Raw genomic sequence first — 18,167 nt, 5'->3', positions numbered from 1 at the left:
GCCTTCAAAAACCACAAATGCAGGAAGACATCTTTTGTCAGTGCCTTATAAAAAACATTACGATTAAAAATGTGGTATGTAGTGCTGGGACGATTCATCTACGTAATCGATTACAAAAATACGTAGATTTGCATAACGTGTGTCGGAATAGAGAATTTCCCCCGACTCATTTCCTGGTTCTCCGTCTCCATAAACAACACAAAATCAAGGAGAGGGTTAACTTTTCCTGCTACAGTTGTCCGACCGTGCTCAGAAAGAACAGGGGAGACACTTTGTTTCTCTCACTATGACTCTAGCTAATCGGCGTCACTCTATCACTCGCTCTACCACACACTCCCCACGCACACACACATGCCGGCCCTGCTATTCTCTTAAAGGGATCGACGCACGCACCTTTGTGACCAGTTTTTTTAGATAGTCGCGCATGTGCAACCTGCAAATTTGATGACTTTATTTATTTTTTCATGTTGGAAAAAGGAGGAGAAAGTGAGCCTGCCAGAGGTGGCCAATATGTGTGAGAGGGGGGAGGGTCTGTTAAGGATTAGTCAACTGCATAATGCTGTGATCTATACTCGTGTGTTTCACTGTCACTACAGTGCTCCTAGTGTTTATTTCCACTGTACTCCCCTTACGTTTGGGCCATGTTCTCCTTAATTTAGGCACTTAATTTGCAACACGGCAAATACATTAATTAATAATGCAATTGTGTGTATGTGTTTACAGTAGATGAGCACTGCAAGGAAGTGTGTTTCAATATTGATGCAGATATAATCTATAAATTCTATATTATAATAAAATATTAATTGTGTGCACAGTTTGGTGAAGGCAGAGATTCCCAATACAATTCTGTGACATTCTATAATTGTACTGTAAATGCAATGTAAACTACCAAATCTGATTTTGTGAAACACCAAAAACAGCAATTTATTGGATGCAGTTTTGGGAGAAGCCTGGGAATCTTAGAGTACATTTTAATAAAACAACAGCCCCATTTATTTTCGAAAAAGAAAAAAAAATGACGCTGCAAGGCGAATTGTCATTGACATATGATTTTGATTCAGTAAGATGTACCCAGCATATGGGTCGATTTGGAAGCCAATGACAAACGTAGCCATTTGAACATGAGTCTATACTCCTCTGAATAATGTAGTGTTTTTAAAATCATAATAACTGAAATCGAGTCTAGAGCCCACAGTGCAGTACATACTGTATTTCTCTCTGTGGTACAATACACACATACCATAAAAGTAATGTTGAATCATAAGAGTAACAAAATGTTACATAAACATATTGCATGGCCATAACACATATAAATAAAACTATTACATAAGAAGATGTATCAGGACTGTTCACAGCTTTGTGTGTGAGATACAAACACCTCTCTCCCAATGACAACAGCTAACAGATGGCTCTATATTACCGAGCCATCATCTGTGTTTTCACAACCACTCGCCCTCTCTCAGCTCACTGTATGTGCCAGTGGAATGGCTTTCAGTTACTACAAAGTGCAAACATTGATTCTGACAACAGAACAACATCTGTGGGCTTGTTAGGCAAATGAACAAGCGTTACACACCAGAAAAGAGAAGCTGCAGGGTCACACACACACACACACACACACACACACACACAGAGCAATATGCACTATGTACAAGTTAAGCAATACACACAATCTTCCTATGACACACCTCACACAGACACACTCTTTAAGCCTTAATTACAGGCCGCAGTTCTTTCAGAAAACTTGACTGAATTAATTAAGAGTGACACTGTTGCATCTCTCATTGATTTCTCATTGATGGGAACTTAATTCATGTAATTTCATTTATAACCTGGAACAAGGAAACCTTTGTAGTTGCTGTAAATAACAGTCCAAACATTCTGACTGGTCAAACAGGTCCAGTACACGTTATCTATGTAGTGTTTGAAATCATGTAGACATACAGACATCTGGCCGGAACTCGCCGGTCCACATCCCGCCAGCTTTTCCTTCCTCACAACTCCATGTCTTTCTGTGTTCATGGGCGATCAAATAGTTAGAGGCCATGTCTGTGTGTGTGTGTGTGTGTGTGTGTGTGTATATATGTGTGTGTGTGTGTGTGTGTGTGTGTGTGTGTGTATGTGTGTCTCTCTCTGTCTCTGATTTCTTTCTTTCTCTGCTCTGCGACTGATAGGCCTTCCTATAAAAGCCACAAAACCACAGAGAAACTGAGACAGATGAATGCAGTGTTTCACAAAAAGAGGGGCATCACTTAAGAGGGTTGGAGGCCATGGACCAGCCACTAAAATGATTACCATTATCAATAGTGACAGAAAATGAAGCACAAATTAAGTTAGTTTATTTGATAAAAAAAAAAGTAAAATGGGTTCTATTTCATCCTTACTGACCACCAGAGGCAGTGCCTAACCCTGGATTTCCACCGAATGCGGAATGGCTGCAGACCGGCTCCGCTGCGTATTGGCTCCGTGCTCCGCCGTCCGTCAATACCCACCAGGTCCGGATTTGTTGCAGTACGGCTGCGGCCATGACTGACAGCTGTAGTCACGAGGACCCATGAGATCTCACAAATTCACGTAGAATAGAGCCACAAAACCAACAACAGTTTGTTTCCATTCAGAGGAGTAGAGGGGAAACAACTCTGTGCTGTGTTTTCAAGGTGTAGTGCAGGGAAATATGATCCGCCGTGAGCACAGTGTATTTTATTTTGAAAATTAACCGGTTGTTTTATTTTGCTGTAATTATTATTATTGTGCTCGACTTCCTGTCCCGCACTATCTGCCCTGTGCTGAATGGTGCAGAGCTCTCCGGCATCCGGCAAAAATAGAAGCTCTGCGTATCTGCTCCGGAGGGCTGCGGATCGCCAGAGCTGGGACGGAGTCGGAACGCAGCCGTTCTGCAGTCAGTGAAAATACACACATTGACTTTAATGGAAACTTAATGACTCCGCTGCCGTTCCGGAGTGAATCCGCAGACGTTCCGCAACCGGTGGAAATTGGGGGTAACACTGAATATGTTGCGTATCGCGCTTGCGCAGGTCGAGTATTTATATCAACAAAGTCACCTGTGACCTCGTGGTGACCCTAGCCAAGGTATTAAGTTCCGTTGTCAACACCGAGCTCATTCCTTTTTCATCTTCTCACTACGCAGGTCGTCTGCCATCTGTGGTAGCATTAGCATTTGCTGTAGTTGAAAACTGTGGATTATTGATTGTTTCTAAGCTCGCCGCTTGTAGCCTTGCGATTTCGGTCGGAGTTGGGGATTTTTCGCCCTCCAAAGGCTGCAGCCAAGCTGTCCCTCTTCAGGGAAGGGGACGCTGTATTTGCCTTTCGGCTTCAGACAAAGCCCCAGACTGGCGGACGCTCCGGACCCACTCATAGCTTCTACACTCAGTAGGATATGTTTTGTTGTGTTAACATTGTGTCAGTGACGGTTGTGTGTTCGCTTCCCTCTCCTGTATACAATTGTTTGTTTCACTGTGGCTCGGTGCTTTCGCTATGCTGTGTGACGTTGATGTCCTTAACTGATAATGTGTAACTCCATTACTAACGTGAGCGTGTTCGCTCGGTGTTAATGTTTACGGTAGCTGTATTAATTACCAGTGTAACGTATTCACCTACACGTATTGTGTCAGTGACGGCAGTGTGCTCGCTTCCCTCTCCTGTATAGAGGGTTTTCACCGACGTCACGTTCTGGGCGGTAACCTGGATGCGCGGCCATGTTGGAGGCACTCGGTGTAAACAACTGAATGGAGTAATGGAGTATTGTGCACTTTGGATGCTTTAATACTTTATATCTAAACAACAGAAAAGCTCATCAAAACGCGTCCAAGATGCAAGAGCATGGAAGGAGTTCACAAAAACCACAAAATGGCGTGATATTTTGAGAAATTACAGTTTACTGGCGGTGCAGATCCCTACAAGTTGGCTCCCTCTTCTTGGATCCATGGTGACCCGGTGATTCTTCCTTCAGTTGCATATCCCGATATAGTCAACTACCTGGTTGTCTCGCCGAGCCCATACACAGCGGAAGACCTTAAATCCTACAAAAGTTTGGAGGCTTATAACCAGATGGTGTGTGGATGGGTGAGGGAGACGCAGTACCAAGTCATTAACAACCGTTGTGTTGTGAAGGCCTGAGTAAGTAATGCAATAACGTCTTTAATCAACCTAACCTTAACTGTATGATATCATTGCGATACTCAAGGTGTAGCCAAGTGACTCTCAATCGTTTATTTTCATTTCAAAGACCGAACAAGACAGATTTTTCCCTCATAGATCCTGGTTGAGCTTTGCCAACCACAAGCGCCTCCTTTCCTCTGATAACTTCTGGCATTCCTCTCCCTGGTTTTTAATAACTTTTGGAAGTCGATAATATTCCAAATGTTTTTCTTGGTCTGACCTATTGGTACAACCTAAAACACGGCAATAATTAACCATTTTCCTTGACATCGTTCGGGATCTACTTCAGTGCTTGTGCTTTGTTGTGATGCAGAGTACCTCCAACATGGCGACTTCTGGTCTGATGACGTGTCTGATGACGCGTCGTGAAAACCCTCTATATGATTGTTTGTTTCACTGTGGCTGGGTGCTTTAGCTATGCTAAGTGACGTTAAGATCATATCTGTTAAATGTGTTTCCTCAATTACTAACGTGAGTGTGTTCGCTCTACGTTATTAATTACTGTAACTGTAGCCTACTCACCAGTTTAACATATTGGTGAAGGGAGTGTCCTTGCTCCCCTCTCACTGTACCGTTGTCCATCGGCCCACAGGTAGCAGAGTGCTCTTGCTCAGGCTAAATTGGTGGGTCACTATCGTCACACTCTCATAGTTGTAGTGTTTGTTTGGCTCCTCTTCAACCCGAAGACGGCCACGACCTCTGCCCCCGTTGTCTTGGGGTCGATCATCTAAGGGAGGGCCTCTCAGAGGACCCCTGCATGAACTGCAGCTACATGCCCCGTGCAGTGAGGGCTGCTAGGTTGGCCAAGGTGGAACTCCTGGGGGGCCATTCTGACTTGTCTTTTGAAGAGCAGTTGACCCCAGCCCAACCTACCCTATCCAAACGTCGGACCACGGAGGCTGTGGTGCTCCTTCCAGGAAGAAGGCTAAATCTAGTGGGCTGCTATGGTAGACTTGCTGACAGCTGAGCTGGGCTAGATGAAGCCTCTCCTTTCCTCCATTCCGGTGCTGGAACGGTGGATGCTGCTCCACCCTATCCACCTGCTGCTGAACTTGTGGCTGAAGAGGATATGGTTTCCTTGGCGGCTTCAGCCACTCTCTTTCATGAGTATGCTGAAGAGGGGCCCTCCATTGCTTCAGGGCCTGGCTCTCATTCCTCGGCTTATAGCTCCTTAGATGGGGCCGATGCCAACTCCATGGGGTCCATCATTCGCACGGCGCTGGCTCGCTTGCAGCTGGATGTGGGCACCCCGAGCCGGTGCCAGCTAGTGCTTTCTTAAGGCGCACTCCAGCCCCTGCTGCCTTTCATGTTCCTCCCTCTGACGAATATCTCAAGGAGCCACATGCGTGTTGGAGAGATACTAAAGCTCTCTCCCATCCTACGTCTGATGCCAGAACTCTGGCAGCCATGCAGGATGTGGCAAAATTTGGCCTGGATCGCATGCATGTCGGACATTTCTCCCAGCAGCAGCTTTCCTGTTGGGCAGCCCTTGCTTTGGATCCTTAGGTGGTATCCACCTTAGCCCAGGGGTACAAGCTTCAATTCCGATACCGGCCCCCAAAATTCAGCCGGGTCAAAATGACCATCATCAGCAACCCGGCAAAAACTCTAGCCCTGGAACAGGAGTTGTCCTCCCTCCTGTCCAAGGGTGCAATAGAACCGGTGGATCCCCTGTCTCAGCCCAGGGGGTTCTACTTGATTTATTTTCTGGTTCAGAAATGTGGTGGGCTTCGCCCTGTTCTGGATCTAAGGAAACTGAACACATTTTTGTAAGTGTTGCCATTCCACATGTTGAGCACAGCAGATGTTCGTTGTGCTGTTGCCAAAGAGGACTGGTTCACATCCATTGATTTGGCGGATGCTTATTTTCATGTTCCTATTGTGCCTCACCACAGGCAGTTTCTTCGTTTTGCCTTCCAGGGCAGTCATTATCAGTTCAAGGTCCTCCCGTTCGGACTCTCCCTCTCTCCACGGGTATTCAGCAGGTGCGTGGCGGCAGCCCTCTCACCCCTGCAGTCGCAGGGCATGAAGATCCTGCCGTATCTGGATAACTGGTTGATTTGTGAACCATCCAGGCTTCAGGCGGCCCAGGACACATCTCGCCTTCTGTCAAATGTGGCCCGACTGGGTCTCGAGGTGAACCTCAAGAAGAGGCACAGGCACAGGCAGATCAAGGTGTCGCGGCAGTGCCTGATGGCTCCGTCCCGATGGGGGCTGAGTTCATATCTGTCGGAAGGGCTCTGTTCCCTTTCGACGAGAGATTGTCACGACAGATGCCTGCCTTTCAGTGTGGCAAAACAGGACAGCTCAAGGCCTGTGGTCTGCTCACGAGACCCTCGAGCACATCAACGTTTGGAGCTAAGGGCTGTGCACCTGGCTCTGCGGCATTTCCTGCCGTACCTGAGAGGAAGGCACGTACTCATCAGGTCGGACAACACTTCGACGGTCTTTCACATGAACCACCAGGGGGGCACCAGATCTGCCCAGTTACTGCAGGTGTCCCAGGCTCTTCTGACATGGGCTGCCCCCCGCCTGACCAGTCTCCGGGCAATGTTTTTACCTGGAGATGTTTTTTTCCGAGTGGTGTACAACTCATAATTGTGACCCAGTGAGTTGTTCTGTGCCTGCCATCCTTGAGTTTCTGCAGACACTCCTGGATGGTATCCATCTACCCTGAGAGTCTATGTGGCTGCTATTTCTTCGCAGCATGTTGCGGTTGACAATAACACTGTGGGGTGCCACAGGCTTGTATCCCACTTCTTAAAAGGGGCTCTGAGGTTGCATCCCACAAGCGCCCCAAGGGCTCCTGCATGGGACCTGCCCCTGGTGCTGGACACTCTATGCTCGCCTCCCGTTGAACCCTTGGCACAGGCGGAGCTGAGGTGGTTGTCAGCCAAGGCTGCGTTTCCCCTTGCCATCACTTCCGCAAAACGTCACGGACAAGGCACGCGAGCTACATGCCTTGTCCGTGAGTGATTCCTGTTTCAGTTGGAACTCGGTGGCTCAGGTGTCACTTTGTGGCCTAATACGGCATTCCTCCCTAAAGTGTTGGCACGCTCACACATCAATCAGCCAATGCACTTGGCACGTTTTTACCCCCCTTCCTGCATACGTCAGTCTGAGCAGCTTTTCATGTTATGGTTGTCTTTTTAAAAGCTGTGCTCTCTTGAAGCAACGCCTGTCCCACTGGATTGTGGAGGCCATTGCCTCTGCATACAGAGCGGGTAGTCAGTCCCTACCATCCGGAGTGAAATGTCACTCTACCAGGAGTGTCTCCACGTTGTGGGCGACTTTGAGAGGTGTGCCCTTGGAGGAAATATGTGCTGCAACGTCATGGGCGTCGTCGAGCACATTCTCACGTTATTACAGGGTGAATGTTGCCACCCCCCATCCATTGGGCATGGTCCTCCGGCCGAGGTCCTCTACTGCATCCTTGTGAGGTGGGTACTCAGGCTTCCTCGTGACTCTGTTGGTATGAGTCATCCAGTGTGAAATAGAACGAAAGTTACGAATGTAACTACAGTTCTATGAATCCTGGATGACCGCCAGAGTTCTTGGTCATTCGGAATCTTGCGAACCCGCGAGAAGATTCTATAGGAATGAGCTCGGGGTTGACACCGGAACTTAATACCTTGGCTAGGGTCACCCCGAGGTCAAGGATCTCATTTGTTCTCATTTGTGATTTTCACCCCAATACTGTCAGGTATGTCTGAAGGAAAGGAGAGCAAAATGTATGTTCAAGTAGTTAACATGCTTTTTGGTAGTGGATAGGAGGATATAGTTAAAAAAAAAAAAAAAAAACTCAAGTCAGAGTCACTATCTTCTTATGTTTGTAACTTCAATCTTGTATCATATTGTCTTGCTCTTCTTAAATACAAAATACATAGTTGTTTAAATAAAGTAGTGCTGGTTGTTTTGCCCAGTTTCAAAGTACTGCTTTGTATTTAGTTGTCCCCCCCCCCCTTTTACCAAAAAAAAGCACCCCCCTAAAAATAATTATCACCACCCACCACTGGTACACTCCCTCTTGTGGTGAAAGCTGGTGACAACGCTTAACTCAACTGTTGTGGATATCTTCCAACGTTGAAACAGTGGAAACAGGAAAGGGACAAAGCTGCCATAAAGCTGGAAGCTTGCTGTGGTCTACAATATTATTATACGCTGCAACATATAAGATTTCTCTTCATTGGAGCCAAAGGGCCTAAACCAGGAAAAACAGACAGACCAAAGGGACACAACAGTATGTCAGGGTGTTCACTTTTGGCCATATAGTTCAATGTAGACAAAATGAAAAAAAGCACAAAAATGAAGGGACAGGGGGAAAAAAATAGTAGGCTACATATAAAGGAGAAGTGAAGGATTATGAGAGAGGAAAGAGAAGAGAGTGGTGAAAACACTTTTGGGGAATGCTACTTTCATTCACAGTGGCACCTCCTCCTTCTGCTCATTCCTCCACTACACACACACATACACATACAAAACCATAATTGATGCTAGCTGTAGGCATTCACTGGCGGGCTGGACTTTACAGCACAGCTGGATGTTCACGGAGGAAGGCAAAAGCAAGATGGTAGAGCAGGTACTTCTGAGAATACACACTGTTATTTCCTCCATCTCTCTCTCTCTCTCACTCTCTCTTTCTCTCTCCTCATTGACGTTTTCTCGCTCCACACTGTTTGTGCTGTGACTGCAGAAGGCAGCATGCTGCATGCTCCTTTTGTGTGGTGTGTGTGTGTGTGTGTGTGTGTGTGCTTATGCGTGTTTGTGTGTGAGTGTATAAATGCGGTGCAAGTGGGTTCGCAGGGCTGTGTGCTTACTGTATGTGTGTGTCGGTTTGTATCTCTTTTTTTTCTATTTCATTTTCTTTCCATCTCATCTACGGTAGATGCTAGCAAGAGTCGATGAATTTTCGCATTAGAGAGAGAGAGGAGCGGCAGCTTTGGTTTGAAAATGAAACCAAGACACCTTGCAAGCTGAAAAGGTTTGTTGTTTGTTCAGCAGTAAGAGAAAAACAGAGTGAGGCAATATGAAGGAAGGATGGAGATAAATATTACTTTTTATTTATTTTTCTTAGTAAGGGAACATGTACAAATTAAACAAAAATGTTGTCATTTGGTCTATTATACTGTGTTTTAAGATAGCTTGTTTTATTACAATACTCAAATGTATGTATGTTGAGAGGGTTTTATTGCAGTAATCATTCCCCCTGTTCATATTGCTCATGAGGGGATCCCTTCCTTACTTTGTTCCAGAAGTAAAAAAAAAAAGAAAAAATCATTTAAAATCCCATTGATAATTATAACAACGCTTATAAGTAAAAATAGCCTTGGTACCACATGTTTTGTGGCTCACTAAATATATTTAAATACAGAAGTCAGTTTAAAAAAAAAAAATCTAATATCATTGTTTATTCAAAGCTTTAGTGCGTAACTTTTTGATATTAATGAACGTCTGTTACATTCAAGCCATTCCTAAATGAGTTGCTACAAAGCTAATTAAGACTAATCAGCTCCACGCAACTCTCTCTGTACTTCTCAGTATGACTATGTTCAAAAGATTGTGGCGTCCGGTCACACGCAAAAACTCAAGTGAAGATAATGACCTCTTATGAAGAGTCCATCATGTTTTTTTTTTATCTTCCATGTCCTCCTTGGCTACTAGCAACTGTGTGGAGCAGGGGTGGGGGGGGTGGGGGGGGTGTTGTTGTCATTACTTAGAATTCCTCATGGGGGCGACAGAAACTACGCACTACAGCTTTAATATTTAAGTTAAGTTTCAGTGGCCTTTAAGGAACAACATTTTCATTAGGTCCTAGATGTTAATGTTGATTTTGTGTGAAACCACTCAGTGAACTACATACATATCACACAGTATACGACACCTTGCTTGCTAGCTAGCTATTTATTTCTGCAACTTCTAATCTCAAACTAACCTCAACCCTAACCCCATGTTCTATGCGGAAACACTATCAAGCTGCTTTTCGACCAGAGTTTAAGGGACTTTTTAGTTTTTGGAACAACTTTTAAGGAACTAAAATATTCCTTCCAGCCCATTCTTATCTATCTACCAGCGAACACACTCAGCCTGCAGTTCAGTGTGCCCGATACGTTCCATCTAAAAAAGACCTAAAAAAACAAGAAAACAACATAGATTTTGTCTCTGTTGTTAGAACGTGGCCGCTGTGATACAATCAGAAATTAAGGTTTTATTTCTCATTCACAGTACCACCTTGATCTCTCTTTCTCTCGCTTGCACGCCCGAGACACACGTCTGCAGCCTGTAGTTCAGCGTGGCCACTGGCTCGCGCAAATCTCTCTGTCTTTATCTCTCTCTTTCTTTAAACTATTCCGGAAACCGACAGCAAACCTAATTTCCTAATTCCTAATTTTGAGGAAACCGCAAACAATCAGCAGTTGTGCAATGTGACAAAGGACATGGCTGTTCCTCAAACAAATTGGTGAGGTGATCGTCTCTTTCCTCTGGCCAAAACTCTTACACACCATTAGGGTCATATTATTGTTTGTTGTATTGTATTTGTATCATGTTGTATATCATGTTTTCTATGGCTGCAGCATGGGTTAAGGGCCCAAGACAAATTTCCCCCCTTGTGGGACAATAAGGTTAATCTTGATTTTGACTAATACTTAAGCAAATGTTTATCTGAAACTAACTGAACTAAACTGCCCGTTGTAAACATCCATTGAAGTTTACAGACTCACTTCCTGCTTTATCTTTGACCTTCTATATTTACTGTAGTTGCACACACAGTTTTACTGTGCAATCAGGGTTTATAAACAGTCATCGAACTGCTCGTGATCCTTGTCCATTTGGGACTAGCCTATTATTACTGATGTTGCAGATTTCCAAGATTTTAGAAATCTTTTTGGTGACTGCAATGTTATCCTAACTGATGGAACTGATGGCCAGATCTATGAAAATAAAGCCCAAATTGTACTATACTACAACTCGTTATGTCATTTGGTAAAGTGTGCCACTGACTTTCATAAATGCAGTTTGACAACAGGCAACAGTACAATATCTCGGAAGTCTGGTCAATATAACATTTTATCAGAAGTAAGATATACATTCAATCAATGGAGGAGGGACCAAGGCATTCAACATTTAAAACACAATACACACATTTCAGTAGAATCAACATCGTCTTTTGAGAAATAGTGAGATACTTCAAGAGAGTCACACACAGGGAAGCATACCGAGTGATGATTTTACTGAGGAAGGAGAGAAATTCCTTCCCTCTCTGTGCGCTTTTTCCCAATTTTATTTTTATTCCTTTAGTTGTGTGTGTGTGTGTGTGTTTGTGTGTGTGTGTGTGTGTGTGTGTGTGTGTGTGTGTGTGTGTGTGTTTGTGTGTGTGTGCGTGCGCAGTGCTCTGCCACGTAAAGCATATTTCAGCCTTCTAAATGTGGTTCTCATTACACAGCAGAGCTTTCAGCCAAGACTCACTGTCTGCATCCCTTTCTCTCTCTCTTTCTTTTTCCTACATATGACTGCACCTCTCTCTCTCTTTCTCTCTCGCTTACACTCTCCAATGGCTGAGATATAAATATCCCACAGGAGTAACCTCTCACACACACACACACACACACACACACACACACACACACACACACTCTTACACACCACACTCTTAAGTGTTTTTGAGGCACCTTGACTTTCGTGCTTTCGTATCTCCACTATTTTCTGGGAATCATAGCTATAGCCAGCTGAAACCACATTTCTAAAACTGAGATGTTTTTTTGTTTGATTTGAGGTATTTTATAGTTTGTGCCATCTTTGGTGATGATTGCTAAGGTACATCCTCTTACTACAAATACTGTATGGGATCACTGTAATACAGGACATATACTTCTCTCTATTCAATGTTGATGAATGTCTTCCTTCAGTCCAGGGTGTTTGTATCTAAAAAGGGCAACGCCACTCTACATCTTGTGTAGAGGAAAAACATTGTTGCACTGATTTCTATGAGTCCTGACACATCTGGTTATTGATATCTAATCACAGGTCTGTGCATTTACACTTGTATTATTAAGTGTTATATTTCAATATGAATAATGAAAGGGGAGGCAGAACTGAGAAATGGCAGGCTTATCAACAGACATGTGTCCAAGGTGAAGGGAAGTGATGTTATGATGATACTTATTTTATAGAGCAGGGGTTCTCAAACTTATTACTCAAAGGTCAGAGGTCTGGAACATTTGGCATTAACAAAATAACATTTGGCATTAACAAAATAGCATTTAACTGGATCAACTACAGTCCATTAACACCACTACTATATATTCAACGTCACTAACCATTTTCATGATCAATATGTGTCAAAATGTATTTAAAAATAAAAAAAACTTTACACTTTAAAAGGTATTGTTTTTATAACACGTGGTAGGCTGGGTCGGGATTGACTTGCTGTTCGGTCCAGATGCGGACCTTGGTCTGTACTTTGAGAAGCAGGAAGGGCTCGTCTGTAGCTTTTTGATAGGTAGCATTATGGGCAGCGTGTAGTCTGGCATTGCCAGGCTTATCTCCAGGGTTGTTTGCATTTCTTTAAACCAATCACAATCGTCTTGGGCAGGGCTAAGCTCCGGACCAACCCGTTCTCACTCCCAACTCCCAAAATACGGACGCTTGGTCATTGGCTGTCAGCGTCAGATACAACACAATATGCACCCCTCTGCGTGTGTATGTAACGCACCGGGCAGAGCAGCAGCTCTGCGGAGAGACAACGGTAGCGAGTAGTATTAAAGCCCGAAATTCCTCGTAGGGAGGCTGGTTGGGGTGGTGGAAGGGACAAACAACACAGGACTTTCACCCCGGAGACCGGGGTTCATGTCCCGCGTGTCACAGAAATGTGCATTTTATAAGCCCACCCACCATCTTTTCCTAAACCTACCTATGATCCAGCGCCTTTGGATAATGCGCGTTTAGATTTGACGCTAAAGGAGACTTTTAGCGTCAATAAAAACGCCAAAGGCACCTGACCAAGCATCCATATTTCACTCAATGGGAGTGAGAATGTGTTGTCTGGACATGGATACGTCATTGGCTCTTACCAGTGTATCACCCAGTGTACTTTGTCCACAGCAATCCCACCAATCGGTCCCAAAACGTCCAAGTTAGATAGTAAATGCCATAAACATATTCCTTGTAAATCTTTACAATCATTCACTAAAAGAACCAAGCAGACTTGCTTTAATACACAATCCAAAGTTTCTTCAAAACGTGCTATTTTCAGCGTGAGATCGGGAGAGGCAGAGTTAGATGATCTTTCAAGTCTAAAAGTGTGCAATTGTCCGCAGACGCTGAGCGCGTAAAGTACGTCCGAGTGTCCCGGACGGGTGAACTGGGACTCTGTTGCCTTTGTTTAATAGTTAATGATTAGTTAACGAGAGTTGGCTATCGATCAGGGAAAAAAAATCTAAATTAGCATCCCTAGAAGGCATCCATAGGCTGCTTTAACTAACAAGGCTAACATTGTCTCAGGTCCCTCATGAGTCTCCTAAAGTGATGTGGCTGTATGAGCTCTGCAGATGAAGAGCTTATCTGTAGTTTTGGATGAACAGGGTGAAAAACCAAGGACACGCAGTTTGGCCTGGACGAGTTCAACATTAGCAGTTAGCCATGCCAATGTTCTGGGACAACATGAGTGTTTTTATTTGTGTGCAGTTAACACAGTGTTCACCTGTGTTTAAGTTTAGTAATGTGTGTGTGTTCAGTCGGTGTGTCTGTGATGTAGAGTATCCTCTATAATCATGTAGATAACCCTGCTCTCTCAATGATGGACAAATTGGCTCTTATTTGACAGTACGGCTCTCTAAGTACATTTCCTCTACATGGAGTAGACGACTGTGTGTATGTATAAGTGTATGTGTAAGTGTGTGCTGGCAGTGATTCAATGGAGTGGAGTTTGAACTGAGTCTCATTACAGTCAGAAGTAGGGGGCTTTGATTGAAGAATAGACAATCTATGCATCAAAACACACAAAATGATTCATGCTCTGGGGACAAATAATATCCGCAGCAAACTTCACAGAAATCCAGCCATTAATTTTCACCATTAGTAGCAACAGTAAGTTGTTATTGAGCAAATTGTGGTCAGGTAGAACTTTTGGCCCAAGTTGACACTAATGCCACATTTCCACTGTATGGTACAGCGCAGCTCTTCCTTCACTCTAACACTTTTTTTGGCTTTCCATTAGCAAAATTTGTGTATGGTAGCTAGTTCTGTTTTTGGTACCACCTTGGTCAACGTTCCAAGCGAGCTGAGCCGATGCTAGAAGGTGGAGTTAAAACACGTCACTAGTGCGACACAGGACATCCTGCACCAAACGGTCATTTTTAAATAGCCAAGCAATTTTTTATTCATTAACCATAGGTTTAAAAAAAAAAATGGCTGCCCGCAAAACTACAACGTACACTATGTCGTTCAATTCAGTGCAGACATTGTCGCTGATTAAAGTAGTGATGGCCAATTGAAGTTTCATGAATTTTCTTTATTTTCTAAGCCTACTAGATGGCACTCTGAATTATCATTCTTTGAGCGTTTTTCTTTAAACACAGAGTGGCATCTAGTGGGGTCACCAAATACAACTAATGGTTAATTTGGACATCACTAGATGAAAGGATCCAGCAAACTGTCGCATTGAAGATTATGTCACAGCTATAGCAATCAGCTGAGAATTATGCATGCATTGAGGGGGTTTTATCCACAGTGGAAAACAAAGTAGTGAAAAGCACCTGGTACCAAAACCAAACCATGCGGTGGAAATGAGGCATTAAATACTATCGTTTTAAGACCAATAACATTCCTACGAAATTCCATTGCAATCTAGGCAGTAGGGAATATACTGAACAAAGTGTTGGAAAGACCAACCAACATCACCATCCATAGGTCTGCAGCTTGTTGGGCAAATTAAAATTAAGACAAATACCAACAGCTCTGTAAGGCTGTACTACTCTAAAGTTAACATGCTGATGTTTAGAAGGTGATGTTTACCATGTTCACCGTCTTAGTTTAGCATGTTAGCATGCTATCACAAATGAAAAGTTTGTTTTGTTAGTTTTGCAGGTATTTCGTCACAAACCAAAGTAGTGAAAAAAATTTGACCTGATGATGGCGCTAGAGGACAAGCCAGGGGATCACCAAAGTCACTAGGATACATTATCTGGACTATAAAATGTCTATACCAAATATCATAGGAAACTATCCAATAGTTGTCGAGACATTTCATTCTGAACGATAAATGCCAACCAGCTAGTGAAGCTAGATGAAAAGATTCAAAAGAAGTCAAGATTACCAAGAACTTTAGGATTAATCCTCTGGGGCTCACAAATCTCTGTACAAAATGTTACGGTAATCTGTCGTTTTAATATATTTTAGTCTGGACCAAAGTGGCCGACCGACTGACATTGTCATTCCTGCCCTGCCACTAGCATGGCAAAAATCATTGCAATAACTGATTTTCTTTTTTTAAAGTAGGGAGTGGAGGAAGAGATCAAAATCTCCAAAATCTTCCTCTGATGGAATGTTGACATGGTCTTTTAAATTAAAAAGTGAATCTCTTTGTCCATACAGGGTAACCAGGACACACCGGCACCCCCGGACCCATCCATGGCCCAGGCTTACCCATCAGCCCAGTTTGCCCCCCCTCCCCAGAACGGCATTCCAGCTGAGTTCACAGCTTCACACCCCCATCCACATCCACACTCCCACCCACATCCACACCAGCACCCAGCAGCACCACAGGACTACACTGGGGTCCAGGCCTCCATCAGTGAGCATCCACTCAACATGTACCAGTCCTCACAGAGCCACAGCGAGCAGAGCGGGTCAGACTCTGTCAGTCAGACGGTCACCGGCACAGCCACAGTAAGGCATCATGGGAAAAGTTGGTGTTTAAGTTGTCGATAGCTTGGGTTTCAGAGTTTAATGTTCTTAATTATTAATAATTTAAAACAATTAAATCCTGTCCTATATACATGTTGTAACTTGGTTATTTAACACATGCAGCAGATAAATATAAAACTGACACATTGTGGTTTTGGAGAAGTTTGTAAAATTTTTTGTCTTTATTTGTTTTGTAATTTTGCATACCCAGCTACGTTCAAAATTAAATAAGATTATTGACCTGTACACTAGCTTTCAAATAAAATAGAAAGCAAAAGGCAGTTCCTAGAATAACAGGTTACACAAACAATGTCCAAACTTAGAGGAACACTTACCTCCCCACCTGCTCAGACCCAATCACAGGTCATCGTATAGAAGCCACACACAAGGCCGTAAAAAAGGGAGGAAAGGCTGGTTGTAGTGGTAGTTACTGGCTGCAGTGACTACATGCAATAACTCAGAAGTCCTGTCCTCATAGAATGGTAGCCAGCTCAAAAAGATCTACAGTACTTAACACTATAAGTGCAGTATTGTTAACTTGCTGTTGCTGAAGATGCAGAAATGCAGTTTGGCGAGATTTGTTTTCAAGATTGCTCCAACCATGTAACTACTATTCAAACCACAATGTCAACATTTTACACATTTACTTCATGAGTTGCCAACATTTAACAAGAAACAAATGATTTAAGTCATTAAGTGTGGTTAATATTCTATACATCATGTAAAAGCAGTAGTGAAAGTGAGACTTGTAGTTGTCAGTGTCATAATTGATACTACTACTAATACTACTACTTGGAGTCTGCAGCTACACATTTTCATATCCTCCAGATAGGGGCTTAAAGGTTTGGTTGAGGTCTTCCAGTCTTTATGTTAAACTAGGGTAAACATCCCCACACCTACAGTATCTCGGTACTGGACACAGCGATGAAACTGATATCAGGCTTCTCATCTATCTTTAGTTTTGGTAAGCACATTTTCCCAAATGTCAGGGTGTTACTATGGGAAGCTTGGCGAAGTGTGGTTCTTACATATAGACTGCATACTTTTTTTTATAACTTAATATATTAATAGTGGTGTGCAAGGCAAGCAAACATGGGTAAAAGACTGTGGCCTGAAGAAATGGTTAAACTAGACCACAACCTGTAGGTTTAAGGGTGTAATCATGGCCAAAGGGTTATAGGACGTGATCATATTTTTCAGCCATAACTAACGTTTAAAGATATGTAAGTAAACACGGTGGTCTGACCTATCCAAAGTTTTTGCAGTGCTTATAATATGCACTGTGTTGCTTTGCTAGTGTCTTTGAGAAACCAAATCTAATGAATAGGTTTGGGAACCAATACTTTAAAAAAGAAGTAAAAGAATAGCAGCAGTTGGCGAAATTAAAGAACGGCTTGTTCATTGCTAAGGCCATATGGTCAAATTTGAATGATTTATTTATTATTTGTGGCTCGGAGGTAGAGTGGTCGCCCTCAACCACAAGATTGGCTTGTCTGTGTTCTTTCTCCGATTTCTCCGACTCTGACAGTGGCCATGGTGTCTCAAAGTGCAGCTAGTCTCGTCTGTGTCTTTAGCTGCAGACTGTTGCACGTCCCGGTGTTGGAATCCTTTCCAGTGAAATACAGCCACACATTAGACCGCTTAGCTGTCAGCATTTTAACTGTGTTTAAGCCAGCTACTAGCTAACGGTAGGCTAACGTTACCTGCTGCCAAGCATAATGTTAACTAGTGTCACGTGCAGTGATGCTTCTGTTGCTTCTAAAGTCCGTTTCGGAGCATCAGAGAACAACGCAGGCATTTAAGTGGCACCAAAATGAGGCAGCGAAATCCTCGTTGCTATTAGGAAGCACCAGTTTCGGTACTCAACCTTAGTTACGAACAGCAACATCTCACCGCCGGTCGGACTAACTGCTAGTTTTGTTAGTGTAATTTTCTTTAGTCTGTGGTGCAAAAGGTAAATTAGGTCTCCAACATAATGTTAGTGAAAGTGGTGACATATGAACATATCAAACATGCATTTTAGATGAATGAGATGAGAGTATATCCAGTTGTTCCTCACCTGTTTGCTCAGCACCGTTACATTGTAC

The 18,167-nt window shown here is 43.5% G+C and overlaps 1 protein-coding gene across 16 annotated transcripts in view; it reads left to right on the top strand.

Moving 5' to 3' along the window:
* Window positions 1-18,167, top strand: part of rbfox1 (RNA binding fox-1 homolog 1) — a 288,454-nt gene that overhangs the window by 209,722 nt on the left and 60,565 nt on the right. For 14 of the 16 annotated variants that reach the window (XM_031303780.2, XM_031303781.2, XM_031303777.2 and 11 more), the window contains one exon: window positions 15,769-16,062. The exons of 1 other annotated variant lie outside the window; for it this stretch is intronic. In XM_031303780.2, coding sequence (XP_031159640.1) covers window positions 15,769-16,062 — 294 coding nt within the window. Of the gene's footprint in view, window positions 1-8,655; window positions 8,759-15,768; window positions 16,063-18,167 lie in introns of those variants that run through there. One more of the 16 variants, XM_031303778.2, reaches the window with a different exon arrangement.

Source organism: Sander lucioperca, chromosome 17 (genome assembly GCF_008315115.2).
Source record: "Sander lucioperca isolate FBNREF2018 chromosome 17, SLUC_FBN_1.2, whole genome shotgun sequence".
Taxonomy (NCBI): domain Eukaryota; kingdom Metazoa; phylum Chordata; class Actinopteri; order Perciformes; family Percidae; genus Sander; species Sander lucioperca.
The sequence above is the reverse complement of the archived record's forward strand: the minus strand, read 5'-3'. Positions and strand labels throughout refer to the sequence as shown.